Raw genomic sequence first — 14,404 nt, forward strand, 5'->3', positions numbered from 1 at the left:
CACACCGTCACACCGAAAGACCACAAAATGTGTCAACATTGTGGAGTCTCCACACTTTTCCCACATGGAGACGCAGATGATCTCCGCGTTTCTGATCTACGTGACGGTTCTCCTTCCTTTCTCTCCTTAACTCACGAGTGCGCGCTCTGACTTTGTGACTGTTGTTTCGAAAACATTAGCCCTTCTTTTGAGATCGAAATCACATCTCTTCCTTATATAACCAGTTTAGCCATTCCGATAACATCCATCCAGCTCAGCTTGAGATATATTCGCCTCGCTCCGACGTACGGATAGCCCAAGATGGGCAAAAGTCGTATTGAAGAGGTGACCTGCGCGATATGTTACGATCCGTTATTCACCAAGAGAGACGATCTGGATGATCCCGTTCCGATAGCTACATGTGATTGTGGTGAGTAACCATACACTCCATTTAAACTCTCACTCCGTTCTCCACATCACTTCACCTCATAGGACCGTTGATCTGATATATGATACCTCAGGTCATGTATTCCACGAACCATGCATCTTAGAATGGTTCCACACTCAATCCGAACAATATCTCGCTGCAGCAAGAGACCAGGGTCTGGATGGACGATATGGATCACCAAGTCTTTCAGACGCACCTGCAGAATGTCCAACATGTCGAACGGAGTGTTTCGCCGATCCAGAGACAGGTCAACCTTCAATTCATCGATTGTTTATTGATTTTGGCGAGAACGAGCATAGTAATATCGGTTCATCACCTCCACCTTCCTCTCAATCGTCAAAGTACTTTAGTAAAAAAGGCAAAGAGGTGTTGGGATTGGCGAGAAGAGCTAAAGGGATTAGAGAAGAGGTGAAAGGGCTGAATGGAGATAGTGAAGATGATGAGATGGAGGGTATGATCAGGAGAGGTGAGGGGTTGGTAGAGGATTTGGTAGGGATAAAGGTACTTGATACGGTACAGGTGAGTAACAATCACTTGATTATCACAAAGTCTCATCTTGTTCCTTTATATACCATGAATGCTGCAATATCACACTGACTTTTCTCGCTTAACTTTCAGAACTACATTGACAGCCTCGCCAAGGAATTGAAAAACCTTCGACACACCTTACAAACCAACCCTCTGATCCCCAACCTCAGAGCTAAACTGGCCGAAAAGGAAACCGAACTTACCAATCTCCATCGTCAGAGCAGACTAAACATCCAAAGGGAAACGAAGAGAGTGAAAGAGGAGGAACAAGCTAGATGCGAGAGGAGGGTTCAGAAAGCTGTGGAAGAGCGTGATATCTTCCAGAGAGAATATGAGAGGGAGAAAGTGCAGAGGAAAGCTGGGATAAGAGCGATGGAAGAGAGGGAGAATGATCTGAAGCGAAAATTGGAAGAAGCGACCGAGTGAGTCAACATAGCTAAAATCTCGCATTAGCTCAGCGCCGCGGGAGTCGAGCTGATTTCGAGGGCTTCCTATATGAACGTAGACAACTCAAGAGAGAGACAGAAGCGAGGCGATTCAAGGAAACGACCTTGCAGGAGAGGAACAAGCAGCTTAAAATGTTCCAGAAAAAGGTGAGCATGTTGATTTATAAGAAGTACTCAGGCCTAACACTATGTGTTCCTTCTAGGTGGAAGATCGTAAAGAACTCAAATCTCGAATCGCATCATTAGAAGCTGAGAATGCCCGACTCCGAGCTTCCATGTTGGATGGCACGATGAACTCTGATGTCGAAGGTGATGGAAATGACGAGCGAGTTGGAGGCGATGAAAGTGTTCAGGAAATCTCAAGATCGCACATTCCGTCTTTCTTGAGGAAAGCATCTCGACTTGGGCCATCCAAGTCGAAGTACAATCGGATCAAGATGGAAGAAGAAGAATCACTTCAAGTGGATATGCCATCATTTTACGATGACTCGTTACGATCACCCAGTAAACTCCTACCATCTCGAACTACGATGAAGGATCTTGAAGCTGCTGAATTCGATCTTGATGACGATTCGGAGGATAGTCCAAGTAAACATACTCGACATAAACAAAAGCAACAACAGCAAAAACAAAGGATGCATCCCACCGCTCGGACCATTGCGGTTGATTTTGGTAAAGAAAGAAGAAGATCAAGTTCGAGTAAATACTTTCCTGGAAATGAAGATGAAGATGACGAGAAAGAGAATCATACTACAAATGCAAGAAGAGGTTCAGGTGGGACTAGGGATAGGGATGAACCGAGTCCACTCAAGAGAAGTAAGACGAATCCATTTATGACTACAAAAGCATCCGACGAGAAGAGAAAAGAATTACCATCAGTTGAAAAGATGAGTAGCGGAACGAAAAAAGTGAATCCAGTATCAAAGGACACTTCGATCATTGACTTGGCGACTAGTTCACCTGAATCTTCTCCTAGGCCTCGTCGACGATCTGCCATAGCCCTAGCGAAGAAAAAGGAAAATCAGAGGAGCGTGGTAGATATGCTTGGATTGGCGGATGGTCAGGGTAGACCTAAGAAGGGGGTTGTTAGTGGTCAGAAAGTTAGAAGGATGGTTTGAAGGGGGTTTACATCAATTCAAGATGAAGCGTTGTATAGGTAGAGGTAATGATGACATCATCTTCGTGTAGTTACTTGGATTCGACATTTCTAGGTCAATTGTTCTGTAAAATAGATATAAGATTGTATATAGATGTTTCGTTTGTTGACAAGCTATGTTTTGTATATTTAAGTATCAAAGAGTTGTAGCACTGTTTGATGTATGTTTGTGCATGATACGTAGTAAGAGAACACCGAAGTTAAGGTACGGATTGATCGCGGGTCTCTATCCTGGCGTTGTTGGAACGGTGGTGTCCAAGAGCAAGTTGTCACATCCTCACTGGGATATTTGGTCCTCGGATATCGATCACTGAGCGACCATCGACAAGGCCAAACAGGGTGAAACTTCAATCGGTCCTGTCGAAGCTCAGGTCCAAAAGAGAGTAACAGGAAAGAGAAAAGATATATAAACCATCATTCCATGCTCGAATTTTCCTTTCCTTCCTCATCAGCTGTGCTGCTCACTTCCACTCTCAACCAAATAAATCCTTATACGTCTAAATCCTTATACATCTTTCTTACTACTATCTCTGTCGAGTACCTGGTGTCTTCGACGACCATTTATTGTGTCTTTATTTCACCTTTCAACCCTATTCATCTTTATACGAGAACTTTTTTTTTTTTCTCTCGAGGAATTCACTCGCTTGAACTTTTTTTTCCTAACCTACGACCTATGATCACTCATTCTACTGAATATTGATTATTCTACCCAAATTTGACAAAATGCTCTTCAACCAACTTTTGACCCTACTCCCTCTTCTCCTCCTCGGCTCTGTATCTGTAACGGCCAGACCCCAACCGAATAGAATCAAGAGACAAGGTGGACAATGTCCTTCCTTCGCTTTACAAGATTATGCGTGAGTGTCCCATATCCCAATTCATCTATAATCAGCTCCTATGCCTATCCCAAAGACTCCTGTAGTTAACTGTAGTATTCTCCACCTTGAGAATGATGAGGCCCTGATTCATTTTGACCTTTCCAGTGATTTCCAAATCTCCGATGGAGTAGCTGGAAACGCAGCTGCAGAAGCCAATGCGATCTTCGTAGATCCATTTGATGGATGCGAGCTTTCGACTGTTGATGCGACTAGTTTAGATAACATGTCCTCTATGAGGGAGGTAAGTGCATCTTATATAGTTCACGGTTAGTTGATTTCTGCTCAAGAAAGCTGACAATCAAACTCGGGTATATTTTGTCATTTTTCACTCGATAGGCCGCAGAAGATGCCGAAACAGAATTGTTTAATCCTCAGATCGACGCTGCCACCGGTGCTGAAGCTGATGCGTTACAAGTGGGTAAAATCAAGAACAAGTATGTTTATCTCAGTCCTTCAATTCCTTTCGTAGTTTGGATAGTGACTTGAGACTGAGCTGATCCTCATAAAATATAAATAGAGTCCTCAAGTTGACTGCTTTTAGTCAAGTACTGAATATCAAGATTGCCCAAGGTGATGACGCGAGCTCTACCAAACTAGATGAAGAGACGGTAAGCAAGAATTGTCTTTTCAGTAAAGATTCTGATACAGGCAGCTGATATGTGGTGATTCATGATTTCTAGACCAAGTTAAATAAGAACATCGCCACTGACGAAGCTTCCGCTGGAGAGACTTCACAAGCTGCAGTAGGAGGAGGTGGAGCTGCGAATAACGCTGCTGTCGCTGATGCTGATGATACCGAGTCGACTTCTTCGTCCTCTGCTAGCGGATCCACTTGCACCTGCGCCAATTAGTCAGTTCCTCAGATCTTGAACCATCAAATGATGTGGTAGCCGAAGGCCTTTCAGTCAGTATTGTGTAGTGATCGTAGTTAGATAGATAGTCAATGCATGTGAATGTTACCCCTCATCAGACGGAAAGCGATCCTCATTCTCATTCTCCGCGATTAGAGATATTTCACGTGGGACGGGTCAAAATTACCTTTTGCAGTAAAAACTAATTGGTCTCGTTCCTGAATTCGGAACGAGGATGATCTTATTGTTCTTTTGATGGTCCCTGATGACAGACTACCCATCCATCTTCATTTTGTGCTCTTCTCTTGCAGTAACTTACAGCCATCAGGAGTGTCACTTCCGAGACGAGACAAAGTCAATTGAAGAACAATAAAAACATCAATCGCACTTTCTTCGGTCTGAACGGTTGAGATCGAAGACAAACCGAGGGTAAAGATGATCAAGTAAAGTCTTTACACCGTTTCTTATTGTTCTCTTGACCGTATTGACAAGAGAAGAACAATAAGAACAAGCTTGGCTATCTGTTGTCAACATGCGTTTCATCAGACAATAAAGAACTAAATACCTTTCATCTTGCTTGACAAGTAGAACGAATTTCTCGTCTTGTCTCGTCTTGTCCTGTCGTAAGATGCGCCCCTCTTCAATATGACCTACCTCCTTCTGCCCCCACACCCGACGTCGACCTACGATGTACCTCGTTCGCCTTCCCCTTCGCCCTCGCCGATATTCCCAACGGTCCCAAACCAGGGAAAATTGGAAGATCCACTAGAGCTACCATCGCCCAATCTGGAATATCCATTCCTCAAAGATGGGTTAGAAGTCTCTTTCGTTATTCAACACCAGGAGGAAGAGGAAGAGAAAAGCATTTCGGATCTGGATTTCGGTTTTGGAAGTTGTCATGGAAGGTACGTGTTAAGGCTTGGTTACATGTAACGATGAAACACTTCTAAGTGTTCATTGTTCTCTCGGTTTTGATGTTGGATGTTGACATCTGTCCTGTTCGCGTCAACAAAAAAATCATAGTAGTCGAGATGATCAAGAAGGCAAACATGAAGATTTACTTATTGTTGATGATCAATCTGATCTCTCAATTCCCATAATCACCCAAATCGACGCACAGACCATCGACACCCCATCCTCATCTTACATTGATATCCTACCTCCTCCTCCGCTTGCAGACACACATCACACACACAACCACATCCGCAACCACATCCACAAGCACGAGCCATTGACTCACACCCACAACTCTGTACCGATTCCTCTACCTTTGATCCTCAGAGCACACAGCACACGACTAAGTGCAAGCTTTATCAACTTATTCTCACCACCGTCGCTCGGATCACACTCACGCAATACCAGTCACATCGGTCTGAAAGTTCAGTCTGATCTTAGGCCTAGACTCAAACGGACGCAATCATCACCTTTACCTTTGCCCGCTATGTCGTTCAAAACTCCCGAGGGTCAATCTTCCTTTGATTTTGGTGATCATAACATCAACACCTCACCTTGGAAGGGACTGCGTAGAGCATTATCATTGGGATCTAACGCGAGTAGCAGGAATAGCATCGGAAGTAAAAGATCAACCATCAGGTCGTCAAGACAATTAAAGGGCGCAACGACCTCTTCGTCCATCACTACCGCCACTAGTCATATGCTTACGAGTAGTAGTAAAGGGGATCATCAACGATTGCAATTATCGGACAAGGTTATATCCGAAATAACAGGAATTTTTGAACCACTCGATGATGTTGATGTTTCAAATGAGGTTGATATCGAAGAGGAATGGCACAATAACATGGTAGTTTGGAAAGAGGGTGAAAGTGATTCTCTCAATAGCCAGGGTAACAACAGCAAGAGTAAAAGTAACAGCAGTAGTAGCTATAGGGAAGATATCCCTAGTGGACCAAGCTCACCTTGTGACACGGATCGTTTCTCATTCACCTTCACAAACTCATCATTCCCTTTCCCAAACCCACCTAACAGGGAGGAACCACCCCATCTCGACTCTTCACCAACCGACCCTGGTTTCTCCTTTCACTCAACCAATAATACTCTTACAAACCCACAAGCACACAACACTTCTTCAGATGAAAAGGAGGACGAGGATGGTAGGATAACCCCTATATCGATTGTCTCAACTTCATCTCAACCTGCTTACTGTCCTCCCTCACCTGCTTTGACACCTTCACCTCATCCCTCTTTCTCAAATTCTCCTATCCTTACCACTCCCGGTGTACAATCTTCCCTTGCACCCGATTCCTTGACATTAGGTAAACCAGAGCAGGAGCAAGACAAGAGTGAAACCGATATACACACGCCCAAGGTTGATCAACACACAGAAAGGCAAATTGGAATTGTATCCTCATCCTCTGACTCCCCGCTCACGCCGTTGATACCGAGGAACATCACCCCTCTTTCAAGCTCCACTCCTCCACTGTCTTTCCCATCACGACTAGTTACAACGTCAACAACTGTACCCACCTCTACAACTGATGATAACAACAATAACGATAACGCGAATCAGTTTGATACACTATTGGAAAGAACAATAAGCGAAAACAACGATCTGACATTACAACCTCCTATTGTCCTCTCAACGCACAACGACAAAATTTCAGACGGCAAGGACGAGGACTACGATTCAATGCCGTTTGGTGAGCATCAGCTACAAGGTAGGGAAAGGGAATGGGCATCCTACGATAATCAAGGTACGTACACTCACCTCTACTCTCTCTCTCTCTCTCTGTTTCTTCTCCATCTCCCTTTCATCTCACTCTGTTTCCCCTTACACTACCGCGCTTCCCTTCTCCTACCTTTACCACCTTTTCCGATTGACTATCTGCTGATACACTCACCATATCATATTATCCCAAATCAACAGACTCACTTGACCCTCACCCTTCACAATCGGTATCCTCCAAGACTATACCGTACCAACATCACAAGGCTCAACCTTCTGTTCCTTACTCAACACGGACCATCTCTAACACCATTTCGGGTGGGCATAATCCCCGTTACAGTGGAGTTGACCCGCTCGATACTCTATCGCCACCTCCATCCTACGGTAATTTCTCCAACTCATCCAGCAGTTCAAGGAGGAACTCGAAATATACCGCATTCTCCGGATCGAGCGGAAGTTCAATCTATTCCTATTCTACCACAGATTCTTCATCTTACCGAGGTCACAATCAACAGCAGCATTGGCAATTCGGCGGGCAACCTGATATATCTACTGTATTCGAAGAAGAAAACAGTGTTGATTTTGGTGAACAACCTCAACTCGATCAAGATCAAGCCAAGAAGAACCAGTACGAGTTTGGCATCAAGAATACTGAACCGAATCATCAACGATTTCAAACTTTGAACAGCCAGTCTTCATCAAATACATTAGTGAATCGACCACCTACCAAAGGATATTTCTCAAGAGAAAGATCCGGTACTATCAATTCACAGTCTGGAACTATCACATCCAATCATTCAGGTAAATCGACAAATAGTAGAGGTGCACCTCATCCATTCGCCAACGCCGTTGTGCGACCAACTTCACCGATTATACCTACTAGTAAATCCCATAATAACTTCTTATCGCCTCAACATCCAAAGCGATCAGAATCACTTCAGTATCCGTCACTAAGTAGCTCGAGATCATCACCCAACCTAACTGAACAATATAAGATGTCTCAACCTACCCATCAACTTGCTCTGGTCTCGACGGAGGATGATAAAGATGATGAAGAGACTTGTCCTGTCTGTGTAGAAAGCCTAAGCTTCACATATCGATTACCAGGTGAAAAACCTCATATCGTACCCGAGTGTGGACATGCGTTACATGAGGTGAGTCAGCTCCATGCCATATCAAAATGTTGACCCAGCTGACTGTTGGATTTAGGAATGTTTTGTCACTGTCTATGGGGATGTTCCTCCCGAAGGATCACAAAAGATTCTTGGAGTTTGCGGTGTTTGTAGACAACCCATGAAGATGGCTGATGGAGTCACTAAGCGAGATAGTGAGTTAACGCATAATATAGTCGATATCGCAGTGACTGATCCAATCGCATCGTCCAGAACTCGCTGTATTGATGGGTCAACCTGGTCAAAACGGCACTCGAAAACCCTCCCAGTCCGCTCAATCAACCCGATCAGTTGGAGGAAGAGGTCAGAACACATCGCCTGCGCCCTCCGACCCCAACGCGGATGATCCTATTGAAAATGGCAATACCGGCTTATCTCGTTCAATGCACTCCGAGTCTTCTCAGTCGAAAGTGGTAGTTCCATCGATATCCATCCGATCCGAGTTCCCCTCGATCACCAAAGGTCATCGAAAAGGTAAACAAGTCATTACAGCCATGGTCACTGTGGAAGTGCCCTCTGCAGGTGATCGAGGTAAATATCCAACAAGCTCACGACCACCTGGAATGTCAAGATCTGTATCAGCGGAAGATCAAATCTCCCCTCAACTCCCACCTTCACCTCGATCGGCTTCTGACTCATCCGTCGTACCTTCCACCGCTCGTAGTGGACCTGTATCAACTCCTGATCCTTTCGCTCACGTCGTGCACGACCTCAAACATCGAGTTGTGGATTACAAAACCTCGGGTCTTGATCAACTTGGTTCCTTAAGATTGTTCGATCTGCTCTGCGTAAGGAAAGGTCAACTGGTCAGAGAGTTCCACGTATACCTTTTCCAAGAAGCTTTGATCTGTGTGTCCGAAGAGAAGAAATCTGGTTTCAGAGGCATCTTCTCCTCTTCATCCTCAGTAAGAAGTGATCATTCTGGAGGATCCCATCACGGTCGAGGTGTTCTCAAGCTGAAGGGAAGAATTTACGTTAGACATGTGAAGAAGGTCATAGATACATCCGTGCAAGGTGAATTGAGCTTGACAATTACGATGGAGGATGAATCCCTGGATTCTTTCATTCTCTGCTTCAAGGATAGGTCAAGTCATGAGACCTGGAGATCAACCATCAACCGGCTTCTAGAAGAAGTCAAAGGTGGCCAAAACAAAGCTTCCAGGTCAATGGGTCCATCTGGTCCTCGATCAACCAATGCTCCTTCCTCTGCTGGTGGTTCGTCATACGGTATGGGATTCGACATGACCTCACCTTCCACAGCAGGATATGCAGCTACGCCATCTACCTCAACTTTCGCTCACAACGAACCTTCGCCCGGTGATTTGGCATTCGAACAACCCCTTGGACCGATCCACACACCCGTCGATCTAGTTGTCGTTCTTTCCCTTCCAGCTCCATCATCAAATAACACCCAACTACCCCTGAAAGTGAAGCTCATGAAATCGTCTTTGACGTTCCTCCTTGCTTTGCTCGGTCCTAAAGATCGTATTTCTTTGATCACCTGCGAGATGGGCGTGAATGGCATAGTCCGAAAGACACCATTCCTCTCTCCTTGCCGATATGAATCTCGAAAACGATTAGAAGCCTTTGTGGAGACTCTAGGTAGTGGACGAGATAGCAAAGATGAATTTGAAGTCCAAGTGGGCCGGGAAGAACGATACGATGTAGTCACTGCAGTCAATGTGGCTCTTGATGTGGTACTACAACGAAAAGCCAAGAACCCCATTTCAGGTATGATCTTAGTCAGCGATACTTCGGACGTTATCAAACGAGCTCAGATGGATTTGGTCACTGCTCGACTCGACGCTGCGAATGTCCCAGTTCACGCCTTGGGATACGGTCGATCCCATGACCCTTCACCTCTGTGGATGATCTCGAATCATACTCACGGTACATACACTTTCGTCAAGGAATGGTACCATCTTCGAGATTCTCTGGCTGGTGTGGTCGGTGGTCTCATGTCGATCGCGATGGATAATATGAAATTACATTTATCTTGTCAAGAGAACGATTTCCATGTCACCAAAGTATCAGGTACGACCCAAGCTGTGGTATCTAAAAATGGTAAAGATGTAGATATCGAATTGAGAGAATTACGATATGGAGAGATTCGAGAGATCTTAGTTGAACTGGATCTAGAAGTTGATTTATCGTCCAACGAACAGAGATATTCAGGTGATGGATCGAGTGAATCCGGAGTTATCGAAGGATCAAGACCTGAAGGTAGTCAGCATGGATCATCGATACGTAAAGCACCATCCTTCAACGTTGAAAGAGGTCTAGGATTAGACACGTTATCAGTGGGAGATGCCAATGCTCTCAGAGATGTGGTATATGAAGATGCCCTGATAGATGAGGTACCGGTCGTAGAAGTGGACTGCTCGTTCCATGATCCAGGAGCTGGTCGATCTGTAGCTCGATTATCCCATCCTGTCTTATTGACCGTTGCGATTCTCCCTCCGAATGCACCTCCCTCTTCAACACCTGCTGATCCGATGATTGTCAGACGACGAATGGAACTGTTAGCTAGTGATATGATCACTCGTGCTCTGCTTATTGCATCAAGGAAGAATTTCACCCATGCGTCAAGGATATTGGATATTACGAGAAACCAAAAGAATTGTAGAAACGATAGTGGATGGTTTGAGATCCCATATACATAGCAATAACAACGGGAGGAGTAAAAGGGAAGCTCAAACTATTTTCGCAATTGATGGACTGATAGGTACAGTCCAGGATTTAGATAATTTGCTGGATGGGTTGGAAGAACACAAGGAATTGTTCGAAAGGGATCATAGGAATTATAGTGCTCAACAGGTCAGTCGAGTCATGCGAGAACACAGGTGAAACCACGGTTTCCAAAAGCTGATATCTTGTTCTTCCTTAATTGTAGGCTGGTGTACTACGTGCTCAGAGAAGTTGGACAACAAGAACACCAACGGAACGAACGTATTGTACGAAAGAGATTGGGGGGATCATCAATTTGAGTGGAGAGTGGCAAGGGAGAAGTTGATGATTTTGGTTATGTCGCGTTACCCTGTTTGGAATGAACAGATTTGTATATACCGAAATTCATAATTATCATTATCATATCATTTTCATATCTTAGGTTCTTTTTTTGTTTTGTGGACTGTCTTGTCTTGTATAGGTTTTTTGATGTCTTTTCTTGATGATACTTGCTTAATATTCATAGAATGCCATCCTGAGAAGGGGGTAAAGTGGAGAATATGCAATGAAGTCGAAATTGGTTTCACAAACACTAAGTTAGTAGATTCGATCGTAGCCTCGGCAGATCTATTCAGGCGATCTGAAGGTTACTTCTCGCTCTTGTAACCACCAGTCGAGTCTTCTCTGTTGGACCCACAGCCTGACGATCTCAGATGGAACTCGAGAACGTCAAGTCTTGTAGGTACGTACCCGGTAGTTTTAGATTGTAACCTGCTCGAGGATGAAACAGTTTTAGAATCAGTGTTGGTATCTCCTACCGAGTCTATTTGAAATTGAGCTTGAGACTGCACGTCCGATGTTGATTCTTCCTGCTTGGAACTTTGGCTCATGATGTAAGTTATGTAGATGTCTGAAGGCTACTTGTTGATCTTCAGACTGTAGAAGTTAAGTAGGGCTCGTTTGGGCAATTGGTCAAGTTAGGTAAGGTGAATCCAATCCAAGCTAATCGACATCGACATCGACAAGCCCAGCTCATGATAAGGTTTGAATCGTCTGATAAGAATGTATATGATTACATCTTTCAAACCTAATTGTGCGGTCTTCCTCAAATTCACTTTTGCCTTCTCGATAAACCAGTTACGAAAGCCGTCCAACGATAACGAGCCAAGGGAGAAGTTGGAGAAAGGTTTTATTGTTCTAATTTTAAACTAGAGATTGAGAGATATAAAGGGCTATCGGCCTTCTTTTCAATAGTTAGCATATGATTTTTTGTTTCAAGTTTCCGAAGCTGTAGTGAAAAGTCTCGTATCTATGTGATGTGCTCCATTCCACAGCATCAAGTCAATTTCGATCGCAGGAATGAAACGAAAAGATCATTTGACTAAGATCAGTTTTACATACGAGTATCTTGGTCTGATATACATGGGTATCTATCGGGATTTTCGCCTAGATCAACATGGCCTAAAGGACATCTCCACTATACATTTGAGGGGATCATTGAAGAAAGTCGAATCGGCTTGCGGCATGACTACGGTAACTCGAGTCGACACTGGAGAAGAACCATAACTGATGCCTTCAGCCTGTTTCTACTCCTCTTTCAATTGTATTCTACTCCCACTTCGTTTCCATCTACACTAAACCCCTATCTTCGGGAGTTTCACTCCCACTCTTCCTTCGCCTCCCATTTCCACCTTCTCCTCTTTCCAAATCATCCACTTTCAGCCTGTCCCTACTTGTGCGCCTTTCACTTGATGGTCTAGTCAGCATCTCGGCCTCATCATCCGAGCCACCACTCAATTCTCCCAAGAGGGCATCTTCCTCTATATATTCCGCCGCCAATTCACCATCACCCGTCGATCTCAGCTTACGCATCTGTTCCAAGGTCAATCGATAGATGACTATACCCGTCACGACTGATATAGTCGATGACAAGCCGATGGAGAGGAGGTTCAACCAGAATTGCAAGGGGTCTTTGGTTTCGGATGTGAGGGAGGTGAGACGGGAACCGATAAATACTGGGATCATAAGACGTGGTTGGATAAGACTGCGGAGATTAGACATGGGTCAGTCAATTATGTAATCTTTGGGTCATTCATAGGAAGGGATGTGACTTCCAAAGAGGATGTCTAGGAGCACTGATGCTCAGAGGGAAACGAAAATGAAAGTGACATGTAACAGAAGAAAAGGGTTTCTCTTGGTCCATTTAGAGGAGAGTAGGCTTGTTGACTGATTGATAATAGATCTGTCACTCACAGATTGGCCAACGCGAAATGCCATAATTTGACACTATCAATAGACTAACATGCCCAAACAATAATCAGAACGGTATCTACATGTGTCCGATCCACCGAATAAAGTGCTGAAATTCACTCACCGCAAACAATCCATTACCTATAGCCCAAGGTATAGGACAATACCTGATCATAATCACCAATGGTAATCCCTTTGCTCGCATCACATTGCCGAACGCTTCCCATTTTTCGTTCTTGCCGAGATAACCAAGGAAGAATGTCTAATCACAGTCCGAATTATCACCCTAGTCAGCGTTGAAACTTTATATGAACGATGGTTATATCGTAGAGTGACATAGTATGCTGAGATGTACTTACTCTGACAGATAAGAAAGAGATGATAGACCCCATCATTGAAGCTACGAATGCAATGATTGCTCCAGGCATCATACCGTACGTGAATCCAATCAACGTTAATGATCCCATGAATCCGAATAATGGTGGGTGGGAGCTGAGGACTGTTATAGCGGCGTGAATTAGCAAAGGACACTTCCTATATACTGCATACTGCGATTGAGGGTAGTGATCAGGATAGATGGACACTTACTGCAGAACAGACCACATAGGACCATGCCTTTCCAGCCCATCTCTCTCAGCTTCAATCCCAGATTGTTGAAGAACAACCCGATCCTCGTAGGTGTGATGATGATCACCAGAGCTAGCATCAAAAAGTGCATGAAGGTGATAAACCTGTCATACAATCGGCACATGAATCAGTATTACGATGGAACACTGGTAATGATACACCGAGATGAAGTATCTCACCATATCGTTGCCTACGCGAAATGACAGTGAATCAGTGTACTACTATGGCATATCATATATAACATATACCCTCCCACAGAGTGCTATCATAGCCAAATGTAGTGACAACTCACCTTCCCCTTCCTCCCTAGCTTATGATACCTATGAACCATCTCCCTTGGCATCCCTCTCGCCCGATGGATTAAAGCATTCCAATCGATATTACGGATATTGAAGGTCCCATTATTACGTCGACGCGTAGGTGAGAGCTCAAGCCTTGGCATTGTATTGGGCCGCACGTATCCTCACTCTCTATTCAGTGAACTGCGATGTCCTTTTAGTCGGCTCGGGGTGAAGATAGTTCAGGTATGGTATGAAAGAGAATGGATGATGGACGATGGTGAGCTAACAATCTGTCATCGATAACATCAACATCCATCGGCCGGCTGTATCGCAGCGACGCAGCTACTCGGTGCCGGAGCCCCACATCGCATCACCATGCAGCATCAAAATAGAACACAGGTAACAAGTTGGAAGATGTACTCGAGTATATCATCGCAT

General features: G+C 44.4%; 5 protein-coding genes across 5 annotated transcripts; 4 read left to right on the forward strand and 1 right to left on the reverse strand.

The window, feature by feature from the left end:
• Window positions 1-300: 300 nt before the first annotated feature.
• On the forward strand, window positions 301-2,519 carry L199_002038 (uncharacterized protein; the record flags this gene model as incomplete). The annotated part of the gene is made up of 5 exons (XM_064887788.1): window positions 301-409; window positions 501-946; window positions 1,046-1,377; window positions 1,461-1,548; window positions 1,605-2,519. 5 exons carry the CDS (start codon window positions 301-303, stop codon window positions 2,517-2,519), a joined length of 1,890 nt encoding a protein of 629 aa, XP_064743860.1.
• A 761-nt stretch (window positions 2,520-3,280) lies between these two features.
• L199_002039 (uncharacterized protein) lies at window positions 3,281-4,286 on the forward strand (the record flags this gene model as incomplete). Its single annotated transcript, XM_064887789.1, has 5 exons — window positions 3,281-3,414; window positions 3,541-3,676; window positions 3,772-3,869; window positions 3,953-4,043; window positions 4,116-4,286. 5 exons carry the CDS (start codon window positions 3,281-3,283, stop codon window positions 4,284-4,286), a joined length of 630 nt encoding a protein of 209 aa, XP_064743861.1.
• A 645-nt stretch (window positions 4,287-4,931) lies between these two features.
• L199_002040 (uncharacterized protein) lies at window positions 4,932-5,219 on the forward strand (the record flags this gene model as incomplete). The annotated part of the gene is made up of 1 exon (XM_064887790.1): window positions 4,932-5,219. One exon carries the CDS (start codon window positions 4,932-4,934, stop codon window positions 5,217-5,219), a length of 288 nt encoding a protein of 95 aa, XP_064743862.1.
• Window positions 5,220-5,727: 508 nt separating this feature from the next.
• On the forward strand, window positions 5,728-11,154 carry L199_002041 (uncharacterized protein; the record flags this gene model as incomplete). Its single annotated transcript, XM_064887791.1, has 6 exons — window positions 5,728-6,997; window positions 7,171-8,123; window positions 8,179-8,296; window positions 8,355-10,775; window positions 10,867-10,958; window positions 11,035-11,154. The coding sequence occupies 6 exons, from the start codon at window positions 5,728-5,730 to the stop codon at window positions 11,152-11,154; spliced, it is 4,974 nt and encodes a 1,657-aa protein (XP_064743863.1).
• A 1,283-nt stretch (window positions 11,155-12,437) lies between these two features.
• On the reverse strand, window positions 12,438-14,127 carry L199_002042 (uncharacterized protein; the record flags this gene model as incomplete). Its single annotated transcript, XM_064887792.1, has 7 exons — window positions 12,438-12,852; window positions 13,062-13,105; window positions 13,183-13,320; window positions 13,418-13,557; window positions 13,647-13,789; window positions 13,865-13,875; window positions 13,978-14,127. The coding sequence occupies 7 exons, from the start codon at window positions 14,125-14,127 to the stop codon at window positions 12,438-12,440; spliced, it is 1,041 nt and encodes a 346-aa protein (XP_064743864.1).
• Between the last annotated feature and the right edge of the window lie 277 nt (window positions 14,128-14,404).

The sequence above is a fragment of the Kwoniella botswanensis genome, chromosome 1 (genome assembly GCF_036426115.1).
Source record: "Kwoniella botswanensis chromosome 1, complete sequence".
NCBI classification, from domain to species: Eukaryota; Fungi; Basidiomycota; class Tremellomycetes; order Tremellales; family Cryptococcaceae; genus Kwoniella; species Kwoniella botswanensis.